The 23564-nt window shown below is 36.5% G+C and overlaps 4 protein-coding genes and 1 non-coding gene across 7 annotated transcripts in view; 2 read left to right on the forward strand and 3 right to left on the reverse strand.

Moving 5' to 3' along the window:
* The window catches only part of LOC124447463 (pre-rRNA-processing protein TSR1 homolog), a 33627-nt gene that overhangs the window by 5186 nt on the left and 4877 nt on the right, over nucleotides 1–23564 (forward strand). Inside the window, exons 5-18 of one of the 2 annotated variants that reach the window (XM_046998408.1) lie at nucleotides 13731–13891; nucleotides 14872–14942; nucleotides 15328–15414; nucleotides 16024–16133; nucleotides 17038–17116; nucleotides 18301–18417; nucleotides 18695–18765; nucleotides 19154–19193; nucleotides 19781–19900; nucleotides 20743–20844; nucleotides 21306–21371; nucleotides 21829–21970; nucleotides 22489–22685; nucleotides 23180–23230. In XM_046998408.1, coding sequence (XP_046854364.1) covers nucleotides 13774–13891; nucleotides 14872–14942; nucleotides 15328–15414; nucleotides 16024–16133; nucleotides 17038–17116; nucleotides 18301–18417; nucleotides 18695–18765; nucleotides 19154–19193; nucleotides 19781–19900; nucleotides 20743–20844; nucleotides 21306–21371; nucleotides 21829–21970; nucleotides 22489–22685; nucleotides 23180–23230 — 1371 coding nt within the window. In that variant the 5' untranslated portion in view covers nucleotides 13731–13773. The remainder of the gene's footprint in view (nucleotides 1–13730; nucleotides 13892–14871; nucleotides 14943–15327; nucleotides 15415–16023; nucleotides 16134–17037; nucleotides 17117–18300; nucleotides 18418–18694; nucleotides 18766–19153; nucleotides 19194–19780; nucleotides 19901–20742; nucleotides 20845–21305; nucleotides 21372–21828; nucleotides 21971–22488; nucleotides 22686–23179; nucleotides 23231–23564) is intronic. The other variant, XM_046998409.1, reaches the window with a different exon arrangement.
* LOC124447592 lies at nucleotides 2568–2714 on the reverse strand. Its single transcript, XR_006948769.1, has one exon. It is a non-coding gene; the product is annotated as a U12 minor spliceosomal RNA (small nuclear RNA).
* Nucleotides 5433–8088, forward strand: LOC124447468. Its single transcript, XM_046998414.1, has 2 exons — nucleotides 5433–6259; nucleotides 6631–8088. The coding sequence occupies exons 1-2, from the start codon at nucleotides 5895–5897 to the stop codon at nucleotides 7010–7012; spliced, it is 747 nt and encodes a 248-aa protein (XP_046854370.1). The 5' UTR covers nucleotides 5433–5894; the 3' UTR covers nucleotides 7013–8088.
* LOC124447465 (gamma-glutamyl hydrolase-like) lies at nucleotides 9455–10545 on the reverse strand. Its single transcript, XM_046998411.1, has one exon. The coding sequence runs from the start codon at nucleotides 10484–10486 to the stop codon at nucleotides 9518–9520; it is 969 nt and encodes a 322-aa protein (XP_046854367.1). The 5' UTR covers nucleotides 10487–10545; the 3' UTR covers nucleotides 9455–9517.
* LOC124447467 (LHFPL tetraspan subfamily member 5 protein-like) lies at nucleotides 10908–12827 on the reverse strand. Of its 2 annotated transcripts, XM_046998413.1 has the most exons (3): nucleotides 12105–12827; nucleotides 11334–11432; nucleotides 10908–11238 (listed from the first exon to the last, which is right to left on the reverse strand). In XM_046998413.1, the coding sequence occupies exons 1-3, from the start codon at nucleotides 12571–12573 to the stop codon at nucleotides 11177–11179; spliced, it is 630 nt and encodes a 209-aa protein (XP_046854369.1). In that variant the 5' UTR covers nucleotides 12574–12827; the 3' UTR covers nucleotides 10908–11176. The 2 variants fall into 2 exon arrangements, with proteins under 2 accessions (XP_046854369.1, XP_046854368.1); XM_046998412.1 differs by having other exon boundaries at nucleotides 10908–11432; nucleotides 12105–12820.

Genomic DNA, 23564 nt, shown 5'->3' on the forward strand with positions numbered 1-23564 from the left:
ATTTATTTTATTTAATTTACGTGATCAAATTTCATGACAAGTAAGAATCAAAGACTTTTGACAAAACTCAAACAGGTTTGTAGCTAAGCGACGAAGCAAACATAATTTTCCCATACGTAAATAATATGGAAATGACCGAATACGAATTCTCCAATTTACAAAAGCTTTGTTTTTGTCCAAGAACTATAAGCATGCAAACATTAATGTTAAAGGGAAGACACATGTTTTAAAAACGTCCTAGTTAAAGAGCGCGAGGCATTCATATACACTTCTTTACAAAATTCGAAAACTTGCTTGAAATTCTGGTAAAAAGATAAGAATAGCTTCACCCACAGTTACATTAAAAACAAAGAATAAGGTATATATATATATAAAGACTCAATGACGTGTAGCTGAAACACGAGCGGTATTTCTTTATGATTTTATATTTATATTTAAAAAGAAGTCACCACAATTTGTGTTTCTCAAAAGAATTACAGTAATACAAGTTTATTGACTTTCTTCTTTCGCTTAACCCTGGAAAAGTTTGCGATATCTCGACAGCGATTATTTGGATGTGGGTGGCAGTGACGTTTTCAAAAAAGAACAAATTGCTTTATTTGGGGGCGAAAAACAACTGCGTGATTATTTCCTTTATCATTTGAGCTTGCACATTCAAGGAAGTGCAACGAACATTTATTGATTTTTACCACTAAAACACATCGATGCTCGTATGCTAAAACCTCACTCATATTCACACTTACCGAGAGATTAACATAAAAATCAGAGGAAAAGTCAGTTCTCCAGATATAGCAAGATTTTTGTTAAGAAAGCCTAAGATATAACAAATAAAGCAATCAGTTGAGTGAAAATGCCGTCTTTGAAGAATTAGGAGGTGGTGATTTTGAAGCCCCACGGCAATGGGGACATTTTGCGTCATATAGCTTATTTTCACACCAATTGATCTGTTGTCCGACAATAAGCGGTGCATAGAATCCTGGGGTCGGATGTATCAAAGTTGGATAAATGTCCTATCCAGTGGATAGCTATTTGCTGGATAGGACATTTGCATAAAATTGCGTTGTATGAACCACGGATAGTAAGGTGAATAGCTATCCACGGATAACAGACCGGTTTGAATACCATGAAAATCATGTCCACGTATCAAATGGTATAAATTAAATTTAAGTGCGTATTTAGGTTGAGGAGATTAAGCTATTAAACCCGTATTGTAAACAATTGCACTATCTGGCAGTCTCGAATAATGACACTCTTGACTCTTTTGATAAACCAATTACATGTGAAGAAGTATGTATACTTTCTATGAAATTAAAAAACAAAAAAGCTAGCGCATGTCTCAAAAGTAAACTACATTTGCTCCGTATTCTCACTACATATATATCTATATTATTTGTTTTCTACTGTGACCATGGCGATTCGTGTCTAACTTCTTCTAATAGCCTGGCCATCATCATAGCGAATACAGAGCCTGTACATTGAAATCCTTTGTCATTCGATTAAAACATCTTTCACTGTTTTACAGATGTCATGCTTGTCTTGTATCACTCTTAAATACATTACATACACTCAAAACTTCCTCACACAATATCATATCGCTCCTCTCTCGGCACACTTTCTTATTCTTTGCCCAAATTAACTAACACACAAAGCAGCCTTTTCTCATATTTTCATTATTTCCCATTCAGTAGCCCTGAATAGACTTCTTTTTTATTTGCTTTAAGAACTGGCTCAACTGTCTTCTTCTATCTATACACTTACAACTTTTCACGTCTCTATTGTTCTTAAAAATTTAAAGCAGCACGATTTTCCTCCATTCCTCCGGCATTTTCTTACTTTTTAGTACATTGTTGATCAATAAGCTTGGTCAAAAACTTAACAGACAACTCAAATAGACACTTTTCACTCATCCACAGGTATCATGAAGACCAGCTGCCTTATCACTCTTAATCCTTTCAGGACACACCAACGACCTAGAACCCAATCTACTAGATATCTGACTCCATCGGCATTGTATAGTAATATAGTAATGAGTGAAGGAAACGCCATCTTGAAGGGTGGCAAAACTGACGATATATACAACTAATATCTGCTTTTGCTGAGTTAATATACAGTCGCAAATTTGATGGTCAAGAATGCTCAAATATTCGTTAAAAAATACGTTTTTAAACTTTGTTTTACCTTACTTTTCATTTTGAGTTTTTCTTTTTGCCGCCTTTCAAGATGGCGTCGTCATCTATAGCTGTTATCTTTTCTACTCTTTGCTCTCTCTCATTCCTCTCATCAACCCTTGAAAGTATTCTTTTCGCCTTCACCAGTTACAATCAATACCTTTCCCCCTGCCAAACCGATCGGTACATGTCATCGTACACCTTTGTTTAGCATTTGCTTCTTTTACTTTCACACATTATTTGTCTTCCTGCTTTCCTGAGCTGCAGATTGTCACGCAAGTTACGAAAACTACTTTTGTAGATAATAATGTAATTTCCTAAATATAGTAACGATGTATATTTATCTGCGACTAGCATTTACTGCATTTTCTCAAGTTAATTTTCGATGTTTTTCGTAATAACGGAGATCGCTTCAACAAGGAACACTCGCAAAAGTAAGCGGTGAACCAAGGGCGACCTCTACCCTACAGAAATTCTTACGCAATACTGAGCGTGGATCCGGCGTCACCCAGATCGTTATTTTCCTTACTCATTAGTTTAAGGCAACGATGAAAGTCAAACCAGCGTAATTTAAATATTGACAAGAAAGCAAGTGCTTGTGGTGATTTTTAGAAATATTTTTCTTTTTTTTCATGACATAAGAGAGAATTTTCTCAACACACAATTATGTATCGCTTCTGAAACTGAAGATACAATCAATCAGAAAGAAAAATTTTGTTCAGTGAACGAGAATTAGTTGGATATACTCTTGCGCACGCGCATCAACAGCATCCGAAAAGCTCATCTGCCGAAATGCATTATGGTTTTCATCGAAGAGTTTTATAATACTTTTTTGAAGTTTGAAAAGCACTTCAGAAATTCACTCTGAATCACTCAACTCACCATGGTATCTATGACGTTAAAAGTGCAGTTTTAATTAAATTACTCATAATCAATGCGCTCAAATGTGAAATGATCATTCATCACACATGGATAAGCTTGTTATAAACTTGACGTAACCAAACCTGCCAACCTTGAAAGACCTAAAAGATCTCTCTCTAGAGGAAAAGCTAAGATAAGACTCTGGAATGCAGGAAGCCATCGTTCCCATTGTAAATATCTTAATTTCAATACAGAGTGAATATATACCAAACTCTCAAGTCATATCACACAAATGACACATTACAACCGTACTAGTCAACAGGAGACAGTTAAAATTAAATAGAGAAAGACAGCATCAAATAAGTTGTGTAATCTTCACATGTCTGGTTTTACAAAAGTCCGACTTCGGACTCGGAAGTCTCCAGCTTCGTGTTGAACGAAAAAGTCATGAAATAAGTTAAACTTGAACAAAGATATGGCAAAGTATTCGGATTTCTGATACTTTCCCGTACAACATGATGGAAAGATGTGCTTTAAAGTAAACTTAATTGAAAAATCTAGTTGAATCACAGCTGGAATTTAGTCATGAGTTTGAATTGTGGGCCACTCGGCTTACAAAACAACGTCGTATTAAGCTGTGTTTATCATTTTATGTATAATTTTTTTTATCTTGAATATATTGCACTCTCGTGTGTACCACACAGCAAAACGCGTGTGTGTTGGCTATTCTGCGTAACATAAAAGGATACTATTATGCTATTTTGGGACAAATCGTCACTTAGTGTGTTGGTAATCAGATGACCTCTCTATTATCTAATGGGGGTAAGATATAGTTTGTATCAAGTTACTTCACATCGATCGTTTATTTACTTTATTTGGCTCTGAAGATGAGATTTGTCGAAACATGTTGTTTTAAGCTATCGATTGTTTTTTTGGGACTAACTAACTTTTCTTACTGAGAAACTACAACGATTAGGATTTGGGATCACAGTTCGGTGACGTGCCTCTTATTGTTTCAAGCAAATCACAAAAAGAAAAACAAAACAAACATGCTTCCTGAATCGAATTGTAGTGCAACCATATTATGTCGTTATGGGAGAAGATACGACATATGACCATTGAAAATGACTGAAACTGAATTGAACAATGAAGAAAGGAATTTAAATAGTATTAGTATCAAAGGCTCATGCGGCATGCCCCTTTAAGATGCTTCCATGCTCTTTTCAAAAATATCAGACAACGATACTGCACTTTTGAACAGAGTGCAGTTGAAAATTAAATAGAGAAAGACATAAAATAAATTGTGTATTCTATCATTTAACAATTCTGGTTCGGCAATGTTGGTAATCATATGACCTCTCCATTATCTAATGGGTGTAAGTCATAGTTTGTATTAAGTTACTTCACATCGATCGTTTATTTACTTTATTTGGCTCTGAAGATGAGATTTGTCGAAACATGTTGTTTTAAGCTATCGATCGTTTTTTTTGGGACTTACTAACTTTTTCTTACTGAGAAACTACAACGATTAGGATTTGGGATCACAGTTCGGTGACGTGCCTCTTATTGTTTCAAGCAAAATCACAAAAAGAAAAACAAAACAAACATGCTTCCTGAATCGAATAGTAGTGCAACCATATTATGTCGTTATGGGAGAAGATACGACATATGACCATTGAAAATGACTGAAACTGAATTGAACAATGAAGAAAGGAATTTAAATAGTATTAGTATCAAAGGCTCATGCGACATGCCCCTTTAAGATGCTTCGATGCTCTTTTAAAAAATATCAGACAACGATACTCACTTTTGAACAGAGTGCAGTTGAAAACTAAATAGAGAAAGACATAAAATAAATTGTGTATTCTATCTTTTAACAATTCTGGTTCGGCAAAATGAAATTTGTTAAGCCAGAACAATTATGGCAAAGCATTCTGATAACATGCGATGTTGAACTTGCAAAAGAATATGCAAGTCCTTCTCTCCATGATGGTTAAGTTTGCCAAAGTATCTCAGTCGAATTTTAGCACGAACACAAAAGACAGGTTTACGAAATATTTTACTCATTACGAAGATTTAAAAATAGCTTCATTTTTTTAAGCATTAAATTATTCATTATCTTGATTTTGTTCGTAAAATTTATTTCATGCTATATTATGCTTATTTTATGCTGTAAATATAAGCGTAATTAAGCCTATTTTCAGCAATATTTTTATGAAATAAACCATCTATCAATACTCAAATGCTGCAGTTCTTGATTTGTGTATTCTTGTTGTAGTAGTTCTAAATAACCCCTGCTTCTTCGTCGCCATGGTTAATTCCCAGCATTTATCATTTTCTAACAAAACCCGCATTCATGTACGAGCGCAGTAAGTCGCGCAGGGACGCAGTCGCCCACGAAAGTCGATTACTAAATCAACAATTTCGAAATCATCCGCCACCTCTTTTCATATTTAAATTTTTTAATTGCTTTAAATTAGGTATTCTTTTCTGAACGAAGATTGAATTAATACACACAGGAAGCGCAATTCGAGTGTGCTACTTTGCGAATTTTATTAATTCGATTACCTTTTAGCAATGCGTCGTAAATGGGACAAGATTTAAATTGCCAAGTTCCGAAATACAATTTCTAAACGGAGACGTTATTCTGGAGAACAGGTGCCGATACAGCTGTACATATATGTTTATTTTCGTCGAGTCGCCGAGAGAAAATCGACTTAAATGAAATTCGCTAGTGTCAATTTAATTCGTTCGACGAGAGTGTCGTCAGTCGCCCAAAATTGTCAACAATTATTTAAAGTAAGACGTAACTCGCCGCACTCGGTTTGACATTTTTAGAGAGTTGTTATTGATGATATAAAAAACATGATTCGCCGTAAACTGGGTCTGGAATCCGGCTTACAAAAGATTACGGAGCAGCAAAGCTACGATATAAGGTATTTTGGTAGTTCAGTGTTGGTGGAACCAGATGTTAAAAGAATACGAGAAGCAATTCGCCATTTGGTTGGTGATGTTATAGTTAAAGGCAAGGAGCGTTCTCTGCCTAAGGTCACATTACGTGTGCTCAGAGACGGCGTCCATTTCAAGGAGAAATCGAAAAAATCGGTGGAACAAATTATTCCTATACGCAAACTTTCTTACGATACATTCTTGAGCTCCAATATCGAACTGCTTGCGTTGAACCATCACATGGACACCACTCCGGTAAAGATGGAATGTTTTGTCGTTTGGTGTGAAACGGATGATATACTTAAACAGGTGGGAATGGAAATTTACAGTGCGCTCAGAGAGCAACATTTTCGAAGGGTTCGCGAACAACGCAAAGAAAGTAGGCCCAATGTTTTGGAAGCAAGTAGAAACGGTGTTGTTCCGTCTGATCACGAGGTGGCACGCGTGCGGAGCGATAACAACGTCAGCTCGTTTATAAGCATTAGCGAATTTCATTTAATTCGAAATCGAAAAAATCGGTGAAATCGAAAAAATCGGTGGAACAAATTATTCCTATACGCAAACTTTCTTACGATACATTCTTGAGCTCCAATATCGAACTGCTTGCGTTGAACCATCACATGGCGGTAAAGATGGAATGTTTTGTCGTTTGGTGTGAAACGGATGATATACTTAAACAGGTGGGAATGGAAATTTACAGTGCGCTCAGAGAGCAACATTTTCGAAGGGTTCGCGAACAACGCAAAGAAAGTAGGCCCAATGTTTTGGAAGCAAGTAGAAACGGTGTTGTTCCGTCTGATCACGAGGTGGCACGCGTGCGGAGCGATAACAACGTCAGCTCGTTTATAAGCAATTTCAGTCTAATGAATTTCGAGCTCCAAAACAACGAAGAGCAGTTTTTGTCTCCTTCCGATCTCTCGGACGATGCGTATGAGTCCGATTTGCATTCTGCGCTAGAGGACATGTTGAAAATCGTCGAGGAAGAGGAAATAAAGAATGGTTTGAATGTTGAAATGAAAAATGACCCATCTTGAGCACGAAATACAGGACTGATTAAAAAATCAAGTACAAATCAACCAAAGACTGATATAATCAAAATGATTTTTCCACACAGCATACAAAAAGAAAATTTCCCCTAAGGTTAATGAAATTCCCCTTGCAATTTGAATGATTCGTCATAGTTATGATTGTACTATTAAAAGTTTTGCTTTGCAAGCTACAAAGCAAAAATAATTACTGACAATGACAATCTGCTCAAGAGACCATTCGCATAACTGCAAACGGCACAAATTCACCAGACCACGTTACAAGACAAACAAATAAACTTCCAAATTTGGGATCTTTGGCGTCGTGAATGTGAGATTGACTGATTGTTGGAATTTGCACATTGTGACATTCATTGAGACAACAGTTTCACGTTGCTGCAGAACTTAAGGGGGTGTTTACATGAATCCGGAATGACTTTCAATCCCGATCGAAACGTGATGTCAATCCGTGTTTACATGGGAAATCAACACAAGGATTGACATTTTGCGGGAATTTTGAAATTTGAAGATGGAGAACATAAACATTGTAGCAACCCTTTTTTTTCTGTTATTCCTTCGTTAATACAGCTTAACACTTGCATGAAACTAATTGTTGTTTTTCTTCGCACTCATTTTAGCCCATTTAGCCTCTTTATTTGCTTACGAGCTTCAATTTGCCAGAAGACAATACCCATGGCACATGCGTGCTTTGTCATTAATCACAATATCATTCCAGAATGAAACTCAATTCGCGTTTACATGAGATTAAAAGTAAATTTCGATCCGGAATGAAAATAGGAATGAACTCGATCCGGGGTTCTTTTAAAGTGGAATGAGTTCATTTCGGATCGAAACTCATTCCGGTTCATGTAAACACCCCCTAAGTAATGATTTGCTGGTGTATCATGTATGTAAAAATATCAGACGATTTACCCTGAACCAAAACAGATAGCATCTAGCAATAGAAGGAAGGGTACAGGTTTATAACTGGAAAAGTGCCGATGTAGAAGTAGACGTTGCCAGTTTGCGAGTTATTTGTAAAATGACGTTATTTTTAAATCAATAAAATCAATCATGCGAGAACACAACTGAAACGTAAGTTGATAAACTATGCCCGACACACTACTTGATACTCTTCAGGTATCACCATAGGCGGCCCAAAAATCTGTTTTTATTTTTTATGCAATCGATATATGTAGTATTAATATTCCTTGATTTATATGCAATGTTTGTCACGCGCGCTATCTCGCGTGAGTTACACGTATGTATGGTCTTATAGGTAAGGCCTTATATTTTGAACTTTAAAACCATACATACGTGTATATAGAGAGTCCCACAGCTAGACCATTAAACGTGACGTACTTGACAATGTACTTAGCCGAAAGATATCGATATTTTTGCAGGTATATAATATTGTTTTCGTTCGTGAGTTACACGTATGTATGGTCTTATAGGTAAGGTCTTATATTTTGAACTTTAAAACCATACATACGTGTATATAGAGAGTCCCACAGCTAGACCATTAAACGTGACGTACTTGACAATGTACTTAGCCGAAAGATATCGATATTTTTGCAGGTATATAATATTGTTTTTCGTTCGTGAGTTACACGTATGTATGGTCTTATAGGTAAGGTCTTATATTTTGAACTTTAAAACCATACATACGTGTATATAGAGAGTCCCACAGCTAGACCATTAAACGTGACGTACTTGACAATGTACTTAGCCGAAAGATATCGATATTTTGCAGGTATATAATATTGTTTTCGTTCGTGAGTTACACGTATGTATGGTCTTATAGGTAAGGTCTTATATTTTGAACTTTAAAACCATACATACGTTATAGAGAGTCCCACAGCTAGACCATTAAACGTGACATACTTGACAATGTACTTAGCCGAAAGATATCGATATTTTGCAGGTATATAATATTGTTTTCGTTCGTGAGTTACACGTATGTATGGTCTTATAGGTAAGGTCTTATATTTTGAACTTTAAAACCATACATACGTGTATATAGAGAGTCCCACAGCTAGACCATTAAACGTGACATACTTGACAATGTACTTAGCCGAAAGATATCGATATTTTTGCAGGTATATAATATTGTTTTTCGTTCGTACGATGCTTCCACACTACGGTTTTGATTCTTTTAAGTCCGGAGATTTTTCTTAGTTTACTTTTATTTGTATTCATGATTGTTACACTTTTGTCACAACCGGGATTTAAAATCAGTAAAGATGTCGAAGATGCAGCCACTTCATAGAGGCATATTTATAGGAACAAAAATGGCAAAAGAATTTGCCGATAAATCACTTTGGTAAAACCAAAACTTTTTTTTTAATTACCGCTTGTTCGCTTTGAAATATTGGCTTTGATTCAATGAAGTGTAGATAACGAAAAACATTTCTTAATTCATACACCCGCAAAAGAAACCCTTGACAATAGGAACACAAGACATTTTTTTTACAAATATGAATAGTTGAAACTGAAACTGCGTGCATTTTAAAATTACAATATATATATTTGCTCAGCTTCGTACGAATAGTTTCGACCCGTGTAGACTGGACAGTAATTGTAAATCAAGGCATTTTGTTCAGTTGTCTCAGATTCGAAAGAATGATCATTTAACTTTGCTTCATTGACCATAAACTTCGAAATAAAGTAGTTGAATTCGATAGTCGTTGCATCGTGCGGGATTTTTTTCCCGGGATTCCACTCGAATGCAGACTTTTCGGGATGCCATTGCATCGAATAGAAAGGATACCGTTTTGCTTCCATTGTTGACACGAATTCCATACCTTCGTCGTCAATATTTGTGCTCAACACTCTGAAAAAATTTGTCAGCCTTTCACTGGCTAGAAATTTTTGCAACGAACAAGAGAAGTCATGAGCGTGATATGTTGCAATTGTCGGATTTGACTTTAACAATGGCGTAGGAATACTTCCTATCATTTTGCTTCCTCGACAACACCCTGAAGATAAATTTAGTGGCCTCACTGAATCTTGCATTTTCATCGCAGTTATGCACCTGTCCCGAACTCCGCTTATCCAGAGAGTCAAAACTTGATGCCCCAGACATATTCCTAAGACAGGAAAATAACCACCTCCATCATTTGTTTGCACAGCCAGTTCTAGCAATGTCTTTGATGCATTGTAATAACTGGAAGCTTTCGTCTGGCGGCCACCAGGTAAGAGGAGACCGTTGATGGATCTGTACAACTTTGTCAACTCCTCTTCCCCCACATCGGTTCTTATAGGAACAACTCGAGCACCAGATGACTCAAGAAATTTCACATAAGACGCCACAATGTGCAACGAGTCTTTGCCGAATGATTCATAATAGCTTTCTCGAGTAGACTGAGATAGAATTCCTATGATCGGTCGACTGGTTTTTACGGTCCGATGTTTCTCTGCAGCAAACAAAAATTTCAAACAGCACAGGAAGAATGAAATTGAAACGATTGTTGATATTCTCATAATTCACCAAGTTAAAAAAATATTTAACGCGACGGCCTATCGTGTAACCAGTAACGACTTGTTTTTTAATGCTCTTCAATTCAAGCGTGAATGTGACATATCAACTGAGAAATGATCATGCTCTCATATTATTAGATCATTTAGTAGCATCCCTGGTATGTACATAATGCAGTACAATACTTTTGAAAATGTGCTGTGGCTAAACTGCGTTTCAAATGGTTAATGTATGCCATCAGTATTTAATTCGCTGAGGCAGCAGAGACAGAAGTTAGCTCGATCATTTGGAAGTTTTTTTGGTGCTATATCATTTATATTTACATTTACAGTAAGCATACGCATTCAGGTCGGACGACTATTTGTGGAAAAAAAGGCAAAGGTTCGCAAAATTGAATTTAGCTCTTGAGAAACAATGAAACAACGATAAAACAGCAATACAGATTTTAATTAACTTAGCGACAGTTAAGTTTTTTTAAGAATCGCAAATACAAAATTCGACTTTTATAGCTACATAATTTATGAAAAGGGACAATTATGGGCGTGCATATGCTATAGTAATGTATATGGTATTCGTAAATCATAAACACGCTCTATCTACATGAGTATGAAAAAATGTCAAAACTAGACTGTGTAACAACACCAACAATCGCTTAAATGGACGATGTGTTTCTTCCAAGAGTTCCCGTCTTAAGCTCAATTGTCCCGCCATTCAGTATTACGGAAGATCTCTGTTTGCTTTGTAATAACTTGTCGTCCTTTACGATAATAAGCAAAGCGAGACTTGACAGAATGAATGCATCCACAGCACATGAGATAGCGAGCCAATAGACCCACATCATCTTACACTCACCAAGTTTGTATGAATCTGCACGTTCACTGCAGACCGTCCGCACTTCTTTGGCTTCGAGACCGGCCGGGTAGATCAATATCGCCGCGAGAAATAGTATTCCTACGGAAAATGAAAAGTGTACACAGGCAGTCAAAAGAACTGCTCAGGCACTGGCATAAGAATAGTTTAAAAGGTAGCAATGAGACTATTTGCACAAACTTTAATAGTGATAGTTTGCTTTTGTAAAGCTTGCATTCGTTACGAATGTTGTGTACAATGTTAACCGATCTTTGTCGTGAATGATAATGATTGCTAAATGAAGATGATCATAAATGATTTGAGAGGGTAAAAATAAAAGAAAGTCGTGGGTTGTATTAAAAAAATTCGTCCTAACTTTCACCATGTTTGAAAATTTATAAACTGCAAAGCTTCCAAAAACATTGGTAAAATTAGTTTTTTGTCGGTTTTAAACGGAAAAATTTGTGAGATTGTATAATTTTTAAATGGCAGATCTTGACGAAAGAAAACTAAGTTGCATGTATGCAACTGAGAATAGGGACTAATGAAGAACCAGGCTATCTTTGTAATACCTTTGTGTTTGATGTATCTTAAAATAACTCTGAAGCCTGAAGGAGCTATAGTATTTATTGTCAACATACCATGTGAATGTATGATCGAAAATTTTCGTATACATTGGTCAACAGAATGGGAAAAATTTTAATTTGATTCGTTAATATGCTTATGAGCTGCGATTATGAATCGCAAACAGAATCACCATATAATCAATGATACCTGCTGTGAACAAAAGCAGACTGCAAATGCGAAATCCAAAACGAGCACGATCCACAAAACATAAGCAGAACATTGTCCAAACGAAGACGGCCAAGAAACACGTGGTAGTGGCAAGCAACACTAGCACGGAGGCAGATTTCCACGCCAAAGATGGGATGTGGGAGAACTCATCCATGCTGCCTTCGCAGTTACCGGTTCGAACCCACGAACATATTCGATAAAGACCAAAACTAGCTCTCACACCAAGGCGATCACGTCCGATCCATTGTGGTTGAAGTAATGTTATGGTCATCATAATGCCAAGGCAAATGGTTAACATGAGCCAAGCAACACAAAGTATGCTTAGCAACCGAGATTTGTACCATGGCTTTTTGTTATAAGTCGTATTTAAGTATAATTCCGAGTCGACATTCTCCCCACATCCGCCGAAATCAAAGAAGTTGTTGCTTCTTGCTCGAACTACAGACATTACTTCAGTTTTTCTTGCGTTCAGTTTCAACCAAACACACTGACGATCATCTCAAACAATGTTCATGGTGTGTATAGTTACGTAAAAATCGAATGGCGAAAATAGACGTATTATGGAAATCGAGATGTAAAAAAAGCGCAAACATATTAATCTCCGAGCTTTACTCCCCGTCGCTAAGAATGTCAAACAATTTTGTGGTGATCACACACACCGATTTTTTTCCATTTCCCCGCTGAAGCAAAAATAACAGCATTGTACAATTCAACCACGTTGAGGATGAATAAGAAAAGATAGGAGGACTTTTGTAATGTAAAACAATAATATGATAAGAAACGATGATAAATCACATGTTTGCATTTCAGTGTTTGCATAGTATGCTCACATGCTATCTTGTCAGTTGTCACGATTCAATAAATCTCTGTCCATGGCGTTTGACTTACTATGACGTCATAGTCATGGTTTTAGAGTTCCAGACGTCGACCTTCACTCTCCTTGTCCGGCAATGTTTGTCCAAGTTTTGTGTTTTATACATATCATCAAAAAATCTTCGTGTATTCGATGCTCACCGAAATTTGAAACGGGACAACTATAATATTGTCAAGTAATATCAAATGCAATTCCAATGTAGAATAGGGGAAAAGTATTTGAAACGACAAGATATGAAAACACGGATTAAAAATAACAAAGTTTTTATAAATGAGTCCGAACATGTAAGAAACACGAAATTTTTGTCATATCCCAACTAAACTCTCGATGCTTGCTACTTCATTAGTTGGCGGCACGAAAAATTTGATTTTTCCCTAACTTTTTCACCGAAACTTCTCTTCGACACAACGAGCTTTAAACCATGTCCCTGCTTCCTCTATTTGAAATATTATTAAACTACTATAAGTACTTACTTCCAAGCTAGCAACACCAACTAGTTGAAAACTAAATTGATCGAGGAGCAAAAATTTTCCTCTCTTTATCTCCTTTGTTCTTCCACGATGTTGGGTGAAGAATGAATTAAAATATTGACCCAAGGAACAGACCAAGAGCCTATACCACCCCTGTGTCGCACCAGGGAACACCTAAGCATCCATAAAATAAGTTGAGAAACTTTTTTCTTTTAACTTACCCTTACGCTCACTCCCGAACAATTCATGGCTATTTGGTAGATGGAATTTATGAAGTTCTGTTACACGTGGTTTATACTTCAAGATGGCGAAAGAAAACAGTGGAGAAAGCCAACACAAACCTGGTCCTTTGAAACAGCAAAATAAAACCCACAAGCATGGACGACACAAAACAAAAGGAATGCTGAATTCTATAAACAAAGGTTTGTAACTATGTTATGTTTTTTTTCAAAGTCGTAAATCGTAAAGTTGTAGTGTTTTTGTTTTTGTCGTTAATCAATGTTCCATTTCCTTAATCATTACTAATGTTTGAAACATTAGTTGCTTGCCAAACTAACTTCATAGCATTGCAAGATATTCTTTCTTCAACGACTTTGCCATGGTCATGGGGCTACTGGCTCTGGTGGCTCTCTGTTAATAACTTATAGATCAGGCCACGAAAAAATTTTGCATGTGAAATGCTGAACAGTTGAAGATCCACTTCTTACTTCTAAATCTTAATCATCTCATCGAAAACTGCGCCCTTGAAGTTTTCGGTGTTACGAAATGGAAATTTCAATCTATTTCTCTGCTCTTATTTCATTTGATGTCGTATTACCTTGCGCTGCCCTAAGGTGTGCTTTATCTTTACAGAGTTTACTAGATAATCTTCTAAATCTTCTTAAAGATTGATATTAGTTGAAGAAAGTAAACTTCAAGGCGTTTGTACGGATTAAAAATTCACGTATTCCAATCTTGTAATTCGAAAAATTTAAACATGAAAAATATGAATGTTTTACACTCACTTGTCAATAGGATGGAATTTAGCATTTTGGCCATCATAAATGCATAAATTTTGACATTCACTGTTTTTCTTCAAATTTTGATTACTGCAAATATCCATGTGTGAAAAAATTGTGGAAACAGACAGATTGTTAAGAGGCTTCTAGTTGACAAGCATAGTATTGACAATATTATTTGTCTTATGGGTGGGTGAGTGGTGTAACTACAGTCAAATCTAAGATATCCTTGAGACCATGAAGTGGTGGCTGCTTATAGGAAGTGTCTGCTTATGAAAAGTTATGAGAGGTATCTGCTTATATTGGTAATGATCCACGAGCAATGATTGCTTATGAAAGGTGTCTGCTTGCTAGTGGTGTTTGTAAATAAAAGTTCATCTGTACTTTTGTTGTCATTTGTATAGGTCGAGTAAGTGTAAAAATGTTGAGAAAAAACGGCAGCAAGATGGCTGGAAAACTAGACAGGCGAAACCATGTGAGTATTTGTGATTGGTTTTTGTGTACTCCGAGGGCTTTAGTTGCAGTGTATGTGCATGTGTGTTTGTGTTAGTTTTTTGGGTGCAAATACAATGCAAATGGTATCAATTCAACAAAAGACAATTGTGAAAAACACAATTGCTCCAAATGAACCATTTGCCCACTTTGATATGCATATTTTTTGCATCATTATTCATTTATCCTATTTTATGCTTGAAACAATGTGTCAATAGGTTATCAGTATGACAGATTACCTTACTGGTATCATTTGGTTTTTTCCAATTTTTTGTGTGCTGTATGTGGGGTGAAAGGCTGAAGTTTCCTAATTCATTGTTACCTATACATACATCTAATAGATTGCTTTAAAATGTGTTGTTTTTCAGGCAAAGCAGCTTCGAGCCAATAAACGCGAAGAAGTCTTGCGAGAAAAAAGGAAAATAGGAAAGCTCGATGGTCCACCTCAAGTGGTGGTAAATGTTACATGTTCTAGATCGAGAGTTACAAAACAATTGTAGTAAAACAAGGCTATAAAATTTTGCTCATGAACCACAAACCACAAACTTTACAACTTGCTACCCAAAATGTGTTTTATGATAGTACAGTTGAACCCCTGTAGACGGACACCTATGAGCAAGGACCCAAAAGCAGTGTCTGCTTCCGAGAAGTGTCCTAAAGCAGTTGTTAGATTTTAAATTGGATATCAAGGTCATGTTGTTGGAAAGTGCCCCTCCACAGTGTGATCATAAATGCAAATTTTTTACTACATTCTTCACCTTAAACACCCCCTGCTCTGAATTTTTCAACCTTTTAAAGCAGGGGAGAGTATCTAAGCTCGTCAGACCCAATCTATTTACAAAATTGCATTTATGGCCCCACTTTTGTTACCATATCCTGATCTGAATAATGAGTTTTTCGGATATGCTTTTCTTCATTCTCCATTTTTACTAACCCATGCGATTTTGCAACATTTCACCAAATTTTGGGACGCTTCAAAATCGTCCAATTTTCTCAAACACTCTGTTTCACAATTTATAAGCAGAATATACATGTTTTAAGCATTTTCTGTTGTCATATTGTAGTGTCTAATTCCCTTGTCTGCATCGTGCAACGTGGATAAATTTTTAGAAAATCTTTACCAAGGAAACGAGGAAAATGAAATAGTCACGACGGCCAAATATAAAATGTTAAGGTATGCTTCTATAATATGATGGCTTCAAAAGTCTTGAAGCAAAACTCGTATCGCCAGTTGATGTTTTACGTGATATTTTAATGTTCACCGACCTCTGTTCATTTCATGGGTACTTTTAGTCCAATACCTACCGCTGGTTATAAACGAGTCCTGTGTTTGGAAAAGATTTTTACGTGGAAAGATTTTTTAATCGGAAAAGATTTTTACGTGGCTTTCTTTAACACTGCGTTAAAACCTGTCTTGTTTGTTTCTAAAATGTTGAGTTGAAAATGAATTTTTTGTTCGGAGTATGTTTCTTATTATACTTCAGAAAATTGTCGGTTGGTAATGGACTTCTTGTGTGTATTTATGCACATATGTCTGATTCCTCGCGGAAGATGAATGCATTGTACTGATGTCGAGCGTCAAGGATGCTACTGTATTATGTCTTTGTGACTGTGTGTTTGAAATCATTTGTCTAAAGAAATCACTTGTTTTGTATATTTCTGAATAAGACAATATGTTTTCAAAATATACATTACACATGTCTACAAAATGTTGGCATGCACAAACATGCTAAGAAAACATTAGTAATTATCGTTGTAGACATTATAGCCATCGACTTGAATACAAAGCTAGAAACAATATTTGCAAACTTAGATCGCCATTACGTTATTTGAAAAACATTTAGCTATGTAGCTAGCATTTATTTAACAACTGTATAAGCCCTTTATCACACGCTTTGTTGATTTTACTTGCCGTTGATACAGCATCGTATAACTGCTAGTAGAAAACAAGCAAATGAAATTTTCGTTTGCCTCGAAACATCTTATTTATTGTTTGGAAACTTTTTTCAACCTACAACATTGATAAATTGATTTTTCAGGTAGGCAAAATCTTTGATTTGTTTTTTTTCACGATGTAGTTGTCCTCAAATGAAACAATGGTTTTCATTTTGTCTTCTTAAATATGGCGAACTTTATGAAATTCTTGATGCTGCAAAGGTGAGAAGAACATTATTTTCTTCGCTCTTTGTTGTTGTTGTGTTTTTTTACTGTGTGAGTTGCTCTCCCATCTCGTGTGTAGCATTCCCCGTAATTGTAAGGTTATTCCTGGCTATAATTAAGACTTTGCAAAGTATAAAATATCTATTGTGTCTTAGGGCAAGTTTATATAAAAACAATAAACATATGCTGCTATTTCGGTTTTCACTATCCTTCTCAGAGTTACAAACCGAGAAAAATAGAAGTTTTCCAAGTCCTCTTAACAAGTGCCACTCTTTGTGAACCTTGACACAGCAAATGATGAAAAATACGTACCTATGTGGTACATCCAATGATTCTGATTTAGTCATAATTCGACATACGATTATTACCCATTACATATGATAAAAACAATTTTGAACCATTACTGTGCAGGCTCTACGGCAGAGAACTGCCCAGATACTTGTTTTCCGTGTTTTGAGCACACTAAATATAATGCATGTATAATTTATCATCACATGTTGTATGTTTTTGTAATATAGCTACTGCATGTTCCTTGCGGTATTTGGCGTATTCTCTTGCGTACTGGTGTGGATGTGACAGTGTGCTACATTTGCTTTCGAAACCTCTTGTGTTGAAGACTTTCTTTTTATATCATTTACTTTGGATTATGCGAAATTGCTAAAATCTTAACTAACCTCATGTATGTGAAAATGAATGGTTTGAACTCGGAAGTATGAAAAGACTGTTGGTGTTGATGTTGACTGGAATTTCGACAATCTTAGCGGTAGTCAACTTCAAGTGTTAAGTGATGATGACCAACACTGAAGGTGACTACTGCTAAGGCAGTGGAAACGTCAGTGAACATCAACACCAATTGTCCTTCTCAGGACTCTACTAATCTGGGTGATCTACATCCACAAACTGATTTATGGTGTTAGATGGCAGGGCTAATGGACGATTGATAAGTGGGGGTGGTGGGGACTCATATTGATTAATGCGAATAATCCGTAGAAAACGATGGATTTCACGGGGACTTAGTACAGCATATCATGCACATATGGATATGAGCTCCTAGCCCTCTGCTCCCTCTCCCTCCTTCATTTAGTGATCTTCCTACGGCCCTCTCAGATGGCATGCTGTTAACATTTTTTTCGCCATTTGAATAAATTCTTATCACAATTTTTCTGCAATTTTTCTGTTAGGCAGCTGATGTTATTGTATTCCTTATGGAGGCCAACCATGCTCCTGATCAGTTTGGAGAGACTTGTTTATCGTGTGTCGTTGCCCAAGGAATCCCTTCATGTTTTCATGTTGTCCAAGTAAAATAAGACAGAGCGTCAGATTTGACTACGAGTACGACTACCGCAGAAAAATTTGACCGAGAGAGATCTTGGTTCTATAAATAAGCTGTCGTACTCGTAGTGAAGTCCGAAGCTTTCTAATGTTATCCACAGGGGCTAGCCATCCCAAACGTTTTAGTCGTGCCATGTATACTTCAGTACATTACCTTTATTCGTTTCTTTACAAATCTGCATATGTCATCCATATACTTTCTTTCGTACGAACCTCATGTCGTTTCACGATTGATTTTTGTAGGGATTACGAGATGTGCCTCCAAAAAAACAAAATGTCGTCAAGAAGAGCTTTAGTAAACTTGTGGAACACAGGTTTGTGTCTTAGTCCATCGCCATTTGTCATGTTTGTGTTTCAGTATTCGGTGCATACGAAAGCAGGGATACTGGGATGGATCGAGGTGATTATGTAGCGGGGGTGCTTTACTTTGAATAAAATTATAGTGATTAATTTAGGGTGTGGTTTTGCCTTGTTTTGTTGAATTCTCTCACTTTTATATAATGTTTTTCGGAAGTGTGCTCCATAACACAAAAATTACAATTGCTTTAGCTTGATTGCTTGGTATGTTGATAATTCGTAGAGAAATTCTCACTTCTCTTGCACCCCCTTACACCAAGAGCCGTAGGGGTGCGCTCTCTCCCCCCTCCCGGTAAATCTGCTCGTATTGAAGGCAAAACAATTTTTCTTTAACGCAAATTTAAGATTTCCTAAAGAGAAAGTGTATGCTGTGGACACGACAGATGTAAGTTTTGTTATAATGTTCGAAAGTGAGTACACCAGTGCCATTCTACAGTCCTGTTTGACTTTCACACTTAAATTGTGTTCTTTTTTTTGGCTTCCATCGTGGACACTAATTAAGACCTTACAAAATATGGGATATTTATGGTGTCTATCTGGGGCTAACTTTATCTGAAAACTCATGCTGTTATCGCTTTTCACCATCCTTCTCAGAGTTAGTAAGGAAAATGTGCTACGTAACGTGTGTGACTCAGAAAAGTTGACGTGTGCCGAGTTCTTTAAACAAGTGCCGCTCTCTTTAAACTCTGAGATGGCAAAGCAATGAAATATCCTGTAACCTTAGTTTAAGGAGAAAAAGACTTATCAACATACATATTATAACACATTATACAAATAGTTTTGAAAATTCACTATGCAATCTTTTCTTAAAAGAAATGCCAACCAAATTCAATGTTACACACAACTCTTGACGTCATTGCTACATGAGCGATTTGCCGTGTTTGATTCAGGGAACATGAATGATCCTTGCCATTTTTCAAGACAAATTTGCTTTGCGTGTACAAAACTCATTGTTTTTTTTTCTCTTTAAAGGAAGGCAGTCAGCTGTTGCGAATCTTGGCTCACCATCATCACAAAACTGTTGTTTACAAAGATGTGCGATCGCATATTTCGGCATATGACGTTGTTTATGAACCTTCAGACACTCACCAGGTACACTAGGGATTATGTCTTCCGCGCGCATAAAAACAATAATGGCGGAAAGTGAAAGGAGAAATATACAGGGAAAATCCGTGCCCTTCTTCACAACATTATTCAGGCTTCGAACCATCAATGAAAGAGACATATTTTGCGTAATAATTCCACGCCCAAAATTCTCGAATATTACTCGTCGAGTCCTTTTCAACCCTGGACAAGGGAAAACGCACTGAACAAATTTTCCTTTCATTTTTATTCCCCAATCACAGAAAACAACGATAAAGTACTAAAAATAGTAGGTACTAAAATGAAATAGCTACATCTAGAAACCCACGTCTTTTTTTGAAAAGTTATTTTAAACCCTTGTCATGCAGACGTTTTCTTTACGTTAAAGTTTCATGCTAGTGCTCTCCGCGGAACAAAGGAAAAATTCAAAATTGTTGGCAACCACCAAACGTGTTCAAAGCTGAGAAAACATTCGTGTTTATCATTACATACTGTCATCGACCTGAATTCCGAACTGTAAACATTATTTGCAAATTTAGGTCGTCTTTACGTTGCTTTGAAAAAGCTTTGGCTTTATAGCTACGTAAAATTTGTATAACAACCGCGTAAACCCCTCTCTTTATCATACGCTTTGTCGATTTTACAAATTTTGATCGTCATAACATTGCTTTGTCGATTTTACTTGCCAAGAAAAAGTGCTTTGATTAATAATTACATTAGAAATATGACGTGCCTTGATAAAACTAACCCGTGCGTGTTTGTTGCCCAGCTTGCACCCGTGACCATACAAAATGGCCGTACCTACACACGCAGCTCTTAAACTTGTGTCATTACGTATATGTATTTTTTAGGATGTGGGCACGCTTAAAGTCTCCGGTTATGTCAGGAATCGTTCATTATCAGCCAACCAACTTGTGCATATTCCTGGCTTTGGAAATTATCAGCTGACCCAGGTAATTGCATTTTGTTATTCTTGGAATGAAGTTCCTTGAAAATGTCTCTTCGTTGAAATTTATCATAAATTAAAATCATGTTTTGATCAAGTAAAACTTCAAAAATGATTTCCCGTATTCATGGCATATTGGACCACGAGTAAACACCGGCAGTTGAGAAATGATTTGGTTAAATAAGCTTTGCGTGACAAAACTGCAATGCTGACTAAAGGCCAGAAGAAATCACTGTAGGATTGTTAGAGCACTTGATTTTCTCCATTTATGGCGTTTACTTTAAGTCGGTGAATACCGGGACAAGTTATACTAAGTCGTGTACTGATTATTGAGTAGATTCCAGCAATGGCATGATTATTGAGTGAAAAGAGTGTTATAATGTTGAAATGCACCGCAAAAAAAAAACAATGTGAGATTGCCTGCGCATTTTATTTGTGAACTCTACATTGTAAACTATTCGTGCTTAGATTGACTCGTGTCGAGATCCTTGCCCTGGAAAGAAAGTGAAAAGAAAAGCAAATTCCATGAATGTGGTGGGTGCTGTATTCAACAAAATACTTACGAACTGCACAAAACTGGAATCTCGGCCATTTTTCACTCCCTATAGTTAAGATTTTTAACTTTTATTTTCATCCGTATGCACATTGGAGTATTTCTCTGAATTCCTCTCCTAGAAGCTACATTATCTGTTTTGCACTTAATCTACTTTATTAACTTTGTAATTGCTTCGAATCGTTTTCATTTCATCCACGAGTCGGCCAGATTCTCTATTGTACATTCCCATTAATAAAGTGTAAAAAGTAGGAAAAGTAAAAATTTCGTCAAATTGTTTAAGTAAGATATTTCCCACTGTTCCATTTTCTCGTAAGTAGATTAACTGCATGACAATATATGAGATGCAATGTGTTGAGAAATGGCTGGAATTTATATGCGTAAAATAAAATTGATGTATAGATATATGTTGAAAAGAATCAATTTGACCATTCATAGGATGACAACGATGTTGAAGAGGATGGTAGGGTTCTTCAGACGGCCGATCCTGTTCAGCAAGAAACGCTTGTGTCAGAAGTCGTTCCCAATCCAATGGACGGAGAGCAAACATGGCCAACAGAGGAAGAGCTGAAAGACGCCGGTAAATATTCGTCCGTTACACATGCGTTAAGTGCAAGCATTGGCTCTTTTCAATTTTAGATGTAATCTATGACTTTAACAATAACTTACAATCGGATCTCTAGCTTCGCTCGGATGTTTTTCAAGCATAGATGTTGCAAACGTGATTGCGTGCTAGAATTAGGTGAAGTGCTCATTAAAAGATTTTCATTTTATCCTGAATTCAATGCTGAAAGTATTAAGTCATAAAAAAGAAGTCAGTAACAAGATCAAGGTTTTAAATGAATTTAGCATAATTTTATTAAGTAATTTTTTTATGAAAAACACAAAACATAGCTTCTTTTATTATGAAAAACTCAACCTCATTTGGTCTAAAGCTGTTTTTAGCGCAGCTTGACACATATTGCAGGTCAACGCGATTAAAACGCATCTGTTAAAATTGAGTTTAATGCAAGAAACGGGAATTTGTTGGAGCCGAAAGGAAACATTTTTCTTGACTTTCAGCTCAATATAGATCAGACACCTCTGTATTTTTAACAGAAGCGACAGACCGAAGGACTCACACAGTGAAAAAAGTTCCTAAAGGCACATCTGAATATCAGTCTTCCTGGATCGTGGAAAACGACGACAGTTCTGATAATGGCGACGTCAGTGGTTCGGAAAGCGACGATACCAACAAGGAAACGATGGATCATGATATTACCATGGAGATGACGTATGGGGATGCTAGTGACGTGGTATTGTTAACATATACATAAACACCACACAAAAAGTCACCCCGGCCTCATATATATTGTAGTTAATTCTATATGAATGAATTCCAGATAACCTAACACGGCACTGCTTAGAGTAGAGTTAAGATAATTTGCTAACTGCAATGTTGAGAATGAGGTCACTCGTGCTTTAGAAAAAGACCTATCGTCTCTTGAATACAAAAATACCCTACATGTTAAAATTAGCATTAAAAAGGTTAACCCTAACCCTATTCCTAACATTATTAGTTTCGCTCACTATTCAACAACATGATCGGCTGATACAGTCATCGTGTAAAGCAGTTCAAAGATTGCCTGGATTGTCGTATTTAAACAGGGCATTCGCATTTGGGCTTTTAGAGACTGGATGAGATTCATTCATGTAGCACTTGTGATGGTTCATCTCGGGGAGGGGACTTTCTTATTGTGTGCGGTTTCCTTGCAAGGTATTGCAGTATTTATTCACTTTTTTGATTTAGGAGGGCGAATTACCCGAGAAGGAAGATTTAGAATTGGAAGAATATGAAACGGTATGTTGACGTCCCCTTTTTACAAGTGTTAATCTTTATCGATCTTTCCTAAATCTGTACGCAGCGATTTTGCATTCCATTCTATGTAAGTAACATGCTTAACCAATCAATTCGATCCAAATCATATCATTTCTATTTAGCTCTACAGCTTGCTTAGAAACATGAATGTCCCATAAACCATAGGAGTCCGGCTTGTTTCCATCCAGGCTGTGGAGCAGCATTTGTATGCTTCGCCTGTTTCATTCCAAAATATTCAACGCGACATTTTCGCCTGTAGCTAATTAACACGTAGGGTAATTTTATCTAAAAAACATTTGCTGTCGAAGTTTTTTCG

Source organism: Xenia sp. Carnegie-2017, unplaced genomic scaffold (genome assembly GCF_021976095.1).
Source record: "Xenia sp. Carnegie-2017 unplaced genomic scaffold, XeniaSp_v1 HiC_scaffold_22, whole genome shotgun sequence".
NCBI lineage: Eukaryota > Metazoa > Cnidaria > Anthozoa > Malacalcyonacea > Xeniidae > Xenia > Xenia sp. Carnegie-2017.

What these genes read in the sequence shown, in the direction of transcription:
- LOC124447468 (XM_046998414.1), top strand. Translation starts at nt 5,895, where the DNA reads ATGATTCGCCGTAAACTGGGTCTGGAATCCGGCTTACAAAAGATTACG. An exon ending in ATGGAATGTTTTGTCGTTTG is followed by an intron (nt 6,260 to 6,630) that starts GTGTGAAACGGA and finishes TTTTGTCGTTTG; the next exon opens with GTGTGAAACGGATGATATAC.
- LOC124447467 (XM_046998412.1), bottom strand. Translation starts at nt 12,573, where the DNA reads ATGTCTGTAGTTCGAGCAAGAAGCAACAACTTCTTTGATTTCGGCGGA. An exon ending in TCTGCTTTTGTTCACAGCAG is followed by an intron (nt 11,433 to 12,104) that starts GTATCATTGATT and finishes CATTTTCCGTAG; the next exon opens with GAATACTATTTCTCGCGGCG.
- LOC124447465 (XM_046998411.1), bottom strand. Translation starts at nt 10,486, where the DNA reads ATGAGAATATCAACAATCGTTTCAATTTCATTCTTCCTGTGCTGTTTG.